Source organism: Thunnus thynnus, chromosome 8 (genome assembly GCF_963924715.1).
Source record: "Thunnus thynnus chromosome 8, fThuThy2.1, whole genome shotgun sequence".
NCBI lineage: Eukaryota > Metazoa > Chordata > Actinopteri > Scombriformes > Scombridae > Thunnus > Thunnus thynnus.
In genome coordinates, this window is record NC_089524.1 from 12,778,401 (window position 1) to 12,788,460 (window position 10,060).

A 10,060-nucleotide genomic window follows, 5' to 3' on the forward strand; every position below is an offset into this window, starting at 1 on the left:
GGGGACTTTAAGATCTCTGGCGAAGGTGTGAGATCATTAAAAAAACAACAAAATTACATTTAAAAGGAAATTACAAGTCAAGTTGATTTTCATTTGTTTCCAGTCTGGTAGCGAATCTCAATAAGGTCACTAATAATTGCCACTAATAAATCAAAATGTCACTGACACCCCTTTTTGCATAAAATGCCTGATAGCCACTACTGGTCAGTTTAAATCCCTCATAACCAGACAATAAACCAAAGTTGGAAGCAAGCAAATATTGAGTTTGTCTTCATTCCTTAAAAACATAAATGTTGCAAGTTAAGAAGATGGTAGACAAACCTGAAACAGCCTGTTTCACCTCCAGCACAGTGATTCTCACATTCTCACACAGATTTAAAGCTTCGTTAAAATCAGAAGATGCCTTTAGGCCCAATTATTTCAGCTCAGCTGGAGAGACAAGAGTCGGTCTGATCAGCAGGAAAGTGCCAGTAAAAAACTGATCAAGGTTATACTTGAGGGTTAAAATCCATTCAGACAAGCCAGCAATGTGGGCGAGGCTGCCACCTTCTGATAACTGCTGAATAAAGACCACTGACATTTTCAGGCTGATGTAAAATTTTATGAGGTAAATTAAAGGCCACATTAGAAAAGGAATTCTCAGCCTGAAACGATGTGAGGCTACGAGATAGATATTATTTTTATGCTATCAGTGATAGATTTTTTATGCATGGTGGTGGTCATCAATCTTATGGGGAAAAAGCCCATAAAATAAACAATCTGACACAAAATTTGATTGCTCCGCCACATGGTGGAAGTAGAAGTTTTTTTTATTGATCTGAAACTCTCTTAATTCATAATGAGAACAGGCAAACTTTATCAAATGACAGAAAGGTGATTTTATAGTAAAAAGTACCAAACGGTTTACACATCTTGTTATAAAGTCTTTGAATTTACATGAAGAAACTGTTTAACTACTTTCTAAACAAATGTATTACAAATGTAACAGTTCTCCACACAAAGGTCAGAGGCCAACAAAAAAGGGGCTTGTACCAACTCTGAGGTTTTGTAAAAGTGCCTCTGAATCGTCTGGCTCATCCATCTAATTCTATTCTTCTCCATCTATTAAAATATTTGCCCATAATGTGGTGATAAGAAGATGAACTGACTAAAGATAGGTGATCAAAATATCAGATATGTTACATAGAAGTAAAATGGGTCATTGTTCACGTCATATCTTAAATTTGTTCAACACAAGTTATTATTATTATCATGTAGTAGTCTAGTAGTAGTAGTAGTAGTAGTAGTAGTAGTAGTAGAAGTAGTAGTAGTAGTGGAATGAAAAGCCATTTGAGCATTTATTCCATATCCTTGATATCAGACGTCGGTGTCCTTCACTAGTTCGGTCTTTGTCAGCGCTAATTAGACATCTGGTCACACTTGTGCAGCATTTTGACTTACTATTGAACAAAAACTCTTATTAGTCACTCTTTTTCAGCAACTAGTGATACTTTTGTCTAACTAACTCAAACATAATCCTTACTAGTGACACTGGGTGCCACACTAGTAGCACCAAAATCCAAATTAGTCAACATCTAGCTGTGGTCCTGTAGGATGTAGAGAAGTGGAATCACTGATTGGAAACAGACAGTTTCCTTTTCATAATATGCTGAATATGAGACATTGTTAATCTATGTAAGTGAAGTCAAGACTGTAGATTCTAATTCCACAGTGAATTCTCCCGAGTCATAACCTTCTTGGTGAACAAATGAAACAAATAGTGCATTTTTCAATTCACTGTTTCAATCAAACTGTAATATTATTGGTCGAATGTGAAATAAATGAAAGCGACGTCAAACCACGTTTAGTTGACGGATCACTCATGTCCTCCCAGCGGAAAAGCCTCATTACCGTAATAACGGACGCGTACGCGCATTACGAAAGTACGTGGCGGCTGACTTGACCGCAGTTGACGGTGACAGCAGTCCTTGAACTCAGGATTACATCTTTGAAAATAGACTCCAAACTGCAACCTAATCTCGACCTGCGAGAGGCAGCGATGTGCCGCAGAGCATCTAGCCTGCCGGAAATATAGAAGAAGAAGAAGAAGAAGGAAAAAGAAGAAGAAGAAGAAGACGTTACGTAATCAGACAGCGACCGTTAATGCGACGCACGAGGATGTCTTCCTCTACATTTTAAAGTATTTTTAGCAAGTATTTTGTCTTATACAGTACACAGAAGTAGTCGTCTAGCCCCGGAGAACGGCATAAATCAGAAATGGGTGACTTCTCGTCGCTCGGTCTCTCAGACTGGCTGATTAAACAGTGTAAACAGCTGGGAATCAACAAACCCACTCCTGTCCAGGAAAACTGCATGCCAGCTATACTGGAAGGTAAGACAGCCTGATCCAAATACATCGACAGGCTTTAAACACACCACCGAGCTCTTCACCTGCTGTTTAAATACATCTGGAAGTTTTAAACGCTCCACGAGCTGTTCACCTGCTATCTAAATACATCTGGAGGCTTTAAACGCACCACCGAGCTCTTCACCTGCTATTTAAATACATCTGGAGGCTTTAAACACACCATCGAGCTCTTCACCTGCTATTTAAATACATCTGGAGGCTTTAAACACACCATCGAGCTCTTCACCCGCTGTATAAATACAGCTCGGATAGCTTTGATGGGTCTAATCAACAGTCCCGATAGGTGGTGCAGAAGTTCATTTAAAAACCTTTAAATTTAAAGCTCGTTTCTTACCAGCGAAGGTAAGAAGCAGACACTGTTCTTAATTTGTAAACCAGCTCTTGGTGCAAGTAAAATCCTTTTTTAGAGCTGTTTTTTTTCCAGTTTTCGTAGCGATTCAGGGGATCTCTAACCAGCCTTTTCCCACGATTCTCTCCCTTTAAATACTCAGTAGAGTTTAGATTAGATTAGATGAGGTTAATTAAGATAGATAGATAGATAGATAGATAGATAGATAGATAGATAGATAGATACTTTATTAATGCAAAAGGGAAATTAAAATGTTACAGCAGTCAACAATGAGGAAAAACTATATATGTGAAACACTTTGAAGTCGCAGGGCCTGAACCTTAGCAGACCAGTGTTGGTGAGTGAAGGTATTGTGTGCTTTTTCGCCCAGGTCGGGACTGTATGGGATGTGCCAAGACTGGAAGTGGGAAGACAGCCGCGTTTGTGCTGCCGGTGCTGCAGAAACTGTCAGAGGATCCTTATGGCATCTTCTGCCTGGTGCTCACTCCCACCAGGTCAGTGCAAGCTGGAACACACAGATACACGTTTAGTTTAATGTATTGAAAAATCTAGCTAACGCACTTAAACCTGATTAAAAAGCAGTCATTTATATTAATTTTCTGTATTGGTTCTGGTATGGTATTGAAACATTTTATGAGACCTACCACTTTAAATAATACAACTATACTCTAAACAACCCTCACATAGCATACACAAATATTATATTAACATTTTTCCCAGACAAACAAAATGTGCTACAGTGTATTAATCTTTTCACATTTAAAGACAAGCGAAAACAAAACATTTTTCCAACTGATGTACGTCAATGTGATGTCATGCAGGGAGCTGGCCTATCAGATCGCGGAGCAGTTTTGGGTCCTGGGGAAGCCTCTGGGTCTGCGAGACTGCATTATCGTCGGTGGAATGGGTAACTACATCAGTACAAGCAGCTTTCAGAAACATAGAAGATATTTCCGGAAACATTAGTCTGTTTTTTCAACTAGATCTCAAAGTGAGACTACAACAAGTGGGCCGTGCACAAGAGTGTGCATTGTGAAGTTCTACATGTTTCCATGTATACAGTAACTCATAATGTCCACATCTGAAATCATTTTTGTTTTGAATTTAAAATGATAAAGAAAGCGCTGTTCGCTGTGGATATCAAAAAATTGAAATGAACTGTGTTTCAGCTCTTCCTCTCCTCCGTGCTGATGTTTTCTCTGCTGTGTTACTGACAGACATGGTGAGCCAGGCCCTGGAGCTGTCCAACCAACCACATGTGGTCGTGGCGACGCCGGGCCGACTGGCTGATCACATCCGAAGCTCCAACACCTTCAGTATGAACAAGATCAAGTTCCTGGTGAGTTCAGTCTCTCGTGGCTCGTCTCTTTTTTTTAATGCTCATATAATTTGCATCCTTATGTCTTTACGTTTATTCCAAGGATAGATCAAGTTGTAAATACTTTTATTACATAGCGATTAAGCAGTTGTTAATGTCAAAAAGATGGAAATGCGTGTAGCTCGTACACCTCAGAAGACTTTTTAATGGTTATATCTGTAGCCATTAAGCTAACCATTTAAGCAGCTGATGAACATAAAATTGCTCAGTTGGCAGGTTTTCTGCAAGTCCTTGAAAACTGATGAAAGCAAAAGTTAGTGCTGAAACCAGTACAGTGAATGAATGCTTGAAAATTACTTTTTATAATAAAATGTTGCTTAAAAGAGAGATATATTTATACAAGATGAGTCCTGTTGTAATTCTTACTTTTCATCCATGAAAATTAGGTCATGTTTGGACAATTGAGAATAAATATCCATCTTTTATAATCTTTAAAAAAACTGAGTAGTACTGTTGTTGATAACTTCTTTGTGTGTGTGTGTGTGTGTGTGTTAGATTATGGATGAGGCAGACCGGCTGTTAGAGCAGGGCTGTACCGACTTCACCAAAGACCTGGAAGTGATTCTGGGGATTTTGCCTGCCAAGCGGCAGACGCTGCTGTTCAGCGCCACGCTCACTGACACACTGCAGGAGCTGAAGAGCGTTGCCATGAACAGACCTTTCTTCTGGGAGAGCATGTCAGAGTGAGTGACCTGCTGTGTAATTATAGGAATCAACTTAACTTATTTCAGATCCTTTCATTTAAAAAAATGGTGGGAAAGAACAGTCAGATTTACTTTTGCGCCCCGTTACAGATGCATTCAGTGTGAAATCTTGGATGTTATTTATAAAACAGGAGCATCAGCCTGGAAGTTCAGTTTTCCTGTTAACTGATCTGAGGTGCAGCTCATGTGTAATCGCTGAAGTGCTCCTCATGCGCAAACGCCTTTTGGATTTAAGGCAGAGTCATGCAAATAATTGGAGCACTGACTGATAGTTCAGCTGAATCAGTCAATTAATTGTGTTAGTTGTTTTTCAAGCAAAAATGGCAGAATGGCAACCGTTCTGTTTCCAGCTTCTAAAATGTGAAGATTTTATATAATTTATGTGTCATATATGACAGTAAACTGAATATCTCTTGGTTTTTTACTGCTGTTTGAATAAACAAAGTGATATGAATACATCACCTTCGGCTGTCGGAAATTATAACATGCATGTTTTCCTGTTTTCTGACATTTTATAGACACAATGAATAATCAATTATTTGAGAAAATGGTTGCCAACTATTCGTTATGAAAATAATCATTTATTTGCAGCTCTAGTTCAGATATGTGTAGAAAGGTCAGATATGTTTTTTAAAAGTTGTGTTATGGAAAAGAAAATGTGATGGAGATGGATTTTATAGAAAAGTTCCAGACAGCAGAATAAAAGTTAGTGCAGCATAAACAGTATGCAGAAGAGCTGCACTGCAGCAACACATAAACAAAATATAATTTAAAAAAAAACAACATTTTAATGATTAATGATCTCATCGTCAGTTTTCTTACACCAAACAAAAAGTGGAGCAGATGTGCGTCTGTGATTCATACACATGAACTTTAAACTTGACAGCAGATGCAGATTCTCTCTTGTTCTGTGTCTTCATCTTTTTTTATTTTATCTTTGTGTTAATGTCTCCTGTCAAAAGTTCCTACACGGCTGAGGTTGTTTTGTTGAGTCTGTGTTGTAAAGTTTGTGATTTGACCTCCATCTTGATTTGTGTGACATCTTGATGTGGGCAGAAAAACCACAGTTGCGTCTCATATTAATCTAAGTTTAATGTGCCTGCTGCACAGAGGCTGTTGGGCAGATTTCCACTTGTTATAAACCTCTGAATATCAAAGCATCCTGATCTGATCATTACTGTAGATGATGTAGCACTCAGATCCTTCCTGCACAAACCTATAACTGAATCTGGGCCTGAATCCACACCGCCGTCAGTGTTGCTGTTCTGCACCATGACCTCTGACCTCACTGGCAACAGAAAATCAAACGTATCCACACGAAACAGTGAAATATCACATTGTTGTTATCAGGACGCGTACGGTGGAGGAGCTGGACCAGAGGTACATCCTCACTCCAGAGAAGGTGAAGGACGCCTACCTGGTCCACCTGATCCAGACTTTCACAGACGAGCACCACGACTGGTCCATCATCATCTTCACCAACACGTGCAAGTAAGAATTAAGCCCGTACGGGATTAACACAGTATGTCGAACACCTGTATAATCTGCGACAAAAACCCTGCAGCCTTTGTCAAGTTTAAAGCTAATATTTGATGCAGTAGTTTGTGTGTTTGGTGAATTGAATCGTCCATCCTACATTTTTTTGTACTATTTATGAGACAACATTGATTTCTTCAGAATTTGAATTTGGGTGTGACTGGTGGCAGGTTTCTCTGTAAATGTTTTATATATGTTTCATACATATTTATCACATAAAGTCATTTGTTTCTTGTTGTTTTCTCCACAGGAACTGCCAGATCCTCACTATGATGCTCAGGGAATTTAACTTTCCAACAATCTCCCTGCACTCAATGATGAAACAGGTGAGACGACTCCCAACAGCAGAACAACGCACAAACTTAATTTCACAGCTGTGAACTGAGTCCGTCGCTATGACGCTGGACCTGAGCGATGTTGTTCAGCTGGACACTGTGTTGAAGGAATGAAAGCTGTTGGTAGAAGGATGGTCTGTATGAGAACCTGTTTTCATGTAAAGTTTGAAGATACAGGAATGTGACTTTACTTTGTGTGAGAGAGAAGTGAGAGGAAAGATTTCCTCCCTTATCACCTAGTCTTCAGAGCTCTGTATTGGACATAATAACCATATTTGTCTAAAGAGACAAAGACATGAATGTGTAGTGAGCTCAAATCCCTTGTGATAATATGGGAACACCACTGCTAGGGATTAAAGCGGATTAAACCCGATGAATGGGCCTGCAGAAAGAATAAACGGCTGCTCTTTATCTTCTCCAGAAACAACGATTTGCAAACCTCGCCAAGTTCAAGGCCAGCGTCTATAGAATCCTCATCGCAACAGACGTGGCTGCCAGGTAAGAGGCTCTGCAGAGTCGCCACGTTTCTCAGGGATGATGGGCTTCATGTTTGCCATTTTTATAATTATTCTTTTATCAAAATCATCTGTCAGTTCTTCTCAAAGTAGTCGCACAGGGTTTCAGACTTAAAGCACTTAAAGCTTTGTTTTGACATTGTCCTTCCTGTTGTTTCTGACTCACAGAGGTTTGGATATTCCGACTGTCCAGGTCGTCATCAACCACAACACCCCTGGACTCCCTAAAATCTACATCCACAGAGTCGGCCGAACTGCTAGAGCAGGTATTTAAACCTTTAAACAACTTTATTAAGTGATAAATCAGAAAAAAACAACATAATCGTCGTTACATTGATGACTTGCTGTACCCCTGCAGGGAGGAATGGAGTGTCCATCACACTGGTGACACAGTACGACATCCACCTGGTCCACTCCATCGAAGAACAGACTCGTAAGTCACTTAGTTATAAAGACTGATGTCTGTGGTTTGTAATGCAGCTCTGACGGATGGCTTATTTGACTCCCATGCTTGATACAAACAGTATCCAGTGACAGGAAAGATAGAAGCTGAGAGATTATATGTCAGTGTTAGTGGAAGGTTTCAAGCGCTTGGTGAAGTTTAGTGATATTGTCTGAGGATCCAACTCTCATGTTGACAAGCAAAAAATGTATGCAAGCTTATTTCTCTGATCATAACCAACAGGATTAATATGGCTGGTACTGGAATGTCTGAATTACTTTGCTCTATTTCAAAGACGTCTAGTGTACATTTTTAATCTATTTTTGGCCTTTATCACAAAAATGAGAAGAGGCAGGAAACATTTGGAGCCAAGATATCATGAGACAATATCCTGGATAAAAGATAAAAACACGAGATGTTTCAATTATGTCGATATTTGGAAGTTAAAAATATCTAAAACAGTATATTGGCAGATAGTAATTTTTTTTCAACATAAACAACAATCTTGATATGGATCCCTTAGATTAGTTGTTTTAAAGACTTTTCACATGATACATATTAAGCAGGATACTTTACAGACGAAAATCAGGTTGTCAACTATGTAAAGGTGTCACTGCTTCGAAATTAACTCAAACCCAGTTCAACATTTCTGTTCTGCAATCTCTTGTTACACATCGGCGGTCATATACACAGATACAGATACATCTGCAGTAAGCTAATATCAGATGATATAAAGGTCTAACTTTACTAACAGAAACCTGAAAAAGCTGTAAAAAAAAGTCCTCAGTACAGAATATAATGTCGGTGGTTTTAGCAACACCAGTGTGTGTATGATACAACAAACTGGTCTGTTGTGTTTGTACAGAGACGAAGCTGAAGGAATATCCTGTGGAGGAGAAAGAAGTCCTGAAGATCCTCACCCAGGTCAACGTGACCAGACGGAAGTGTGAAATAGTAAGGATTCCTCTTTTCAGTCATTATCTCACCTCTTGGTACTTTAGTGCTTGAGGGTTTGTTTCTTTGAATGTTTCTGGTGTAGTTACAGTACTCGTGATGGTGATTTTAAACCAGTACTTCAAAAACATAAATCCTTGTTTCGCACGAATTCACTGCACAAAATATTAAGTCTGTAAATACATATCAGACTGGACCATGCAGATGTTTTAGACAGCAAAGCAGGAAGTTATATTATCTCACTAAACTGATGGTAACCTCTTCTCTATGTTGTAGAAACTCGAGTCTACAGACTTTGATGAGAAAAAGGAAATCAACAAGAGGAAACAGATGATCCTGGAGGGGAAGGCAAGTACATTTCTTTAACGGCCAAAACATTTGATGGTTTTTGCTTTAACACACCAGTGACACATTTGATAAAATCAAGTTAAACGTGTGAACACTAACGAAAGAAAAATGCTGTTAAATGCTTCATTTTTCAGGTCCAATAGATTCCTGTAATTTCCTACAAAGAAACTGACAGTGTGTCCAATTAATGAATCCCAATTAATTGTTAGTGTAACTTCTAGATTAATTGTCTGGAACCAATTTTGTGTCTTATATCTAGTAGATGTTGAGATATTTCAAAGAATAAGTTAAAACTTTGACTTGCTTGTGGTGCTGGAGGAAAAGTCAGGGGATCACTAAAGTCTTAAGGATTCATCCGCTGAAAATAGTGAATGTCTGCACAAACATTTCATGGTAATCCATGCTGTAGTTGCTGAAATATTTCAGTCTGTATCAAAGTGGTGGACAAACCAACTGACAGACATTGACTTCCTTAGAGCCACGGCTAACAAAAATGTGATATTTGTCTACAGGGAAACTCAACATATATGGCAAATAACTGTCTCAGAACTGTGTCTACTTTTCCTATAATTAGTACCAAATTTCATTGCATGAAACCGAGGAAATTACAGGTCTGTAAAATACAGCGTTGCCTCAAGTTCTTCTGATTCTTCATACGTCAGTGTGAGCAAAATCTCAAAGTGCCCAGTCTCAAAACCTACTACTTACAATCTGGTTAGAATGATGTAAGGCTTCTGATTCGGTACCTGTCCATCACTTGAGTTTGCAACTTGGCTAACAAAAGGCCTCTTGTTTCAGGACCCGGACCTGGAGGCCAAGAGGAAGGCAGAGCTGGAGAAGATCAAGAGCCAGAAGAAGAAGTTCAAAGAGAAAATCCAGGAGAACATTCAGAGACAGAAAAGTGGACAGCTGAAGAAGAAACTGATGAAGAGAAAACAAAAGAAACAGAAAAAGGCAGAACAGGCGACATCGTGAAACTGTTGTGGTTTGACTCATGTATATACAACTTTTATTACTGTGCAATATCTAATATTTTCATATTTGTGAGCATCTGCAAATAAACATGGAATGGATTTCATAGCAGAAAAAACA

General features: G+C 38.9%; 1 protein-coding gene across 1 annotated transcript; it reads left to right on the forward strand.

The window, feature by feature from the left end:
• The first annotated feature begins 2,096 nt into the window (after positions 1 to 2,096).
• Positions 2,097 to 10,060, forward strand: ddx49 (DEAD (Asp-Glu-Ala-Asp) box polypeptide 49). The gene is made up of 13 exons (XM_067596584.1): positions 2,097 to 2,371; positions 3,127 to 3,250; positions 3,578 to 3,663; positions 3,974 to 4,095; positions 4,630 to 4,817; positions 6,189 to 6,329; positions 6,625 to 6,700; positions 7,131 to 7,207; positions 7,393 to 7,490; positions 7,583 to 7,657; positions 8,532 to 8,620; positions 8,897 to 8,968; positions 9,767 to 10,060. The coding sequence occupies exons 1-13, from the start codon at positions 2,257 to 2,259 to the stop codon at positions 9,941 to 9,943; spliced, it is 1,440 nt and encodes a 479-aa protein (XP_067452685.1). The 5' UTR covers positions 2,097 to 2,256; the 3' UTR covers positions 9,944 to 10,060.

Coding starts and splice junctions, on each gene's coding strand:
- ddx49 (XM_067596584.1), top strand. CDS start 2,257: ATGGGTGACTTCTCGTCGCTCGGTCTCTCAGACTGGCTGATTAAACAG. Junction 7,208..7,392: donor GCAACAGACGTGGCTGCCAG/GTAAGAGGCTCT, acceptor TCTGACTCACAG/AGGTTTGGATATTCCGACTG. Junction 7,658..8,531: donor CTCCATCGAAGAACAGACTC/GTAAGTCACTTA, acceptor GTGTTTGTACAG/AGACGAAGCTGAAGGAATAT.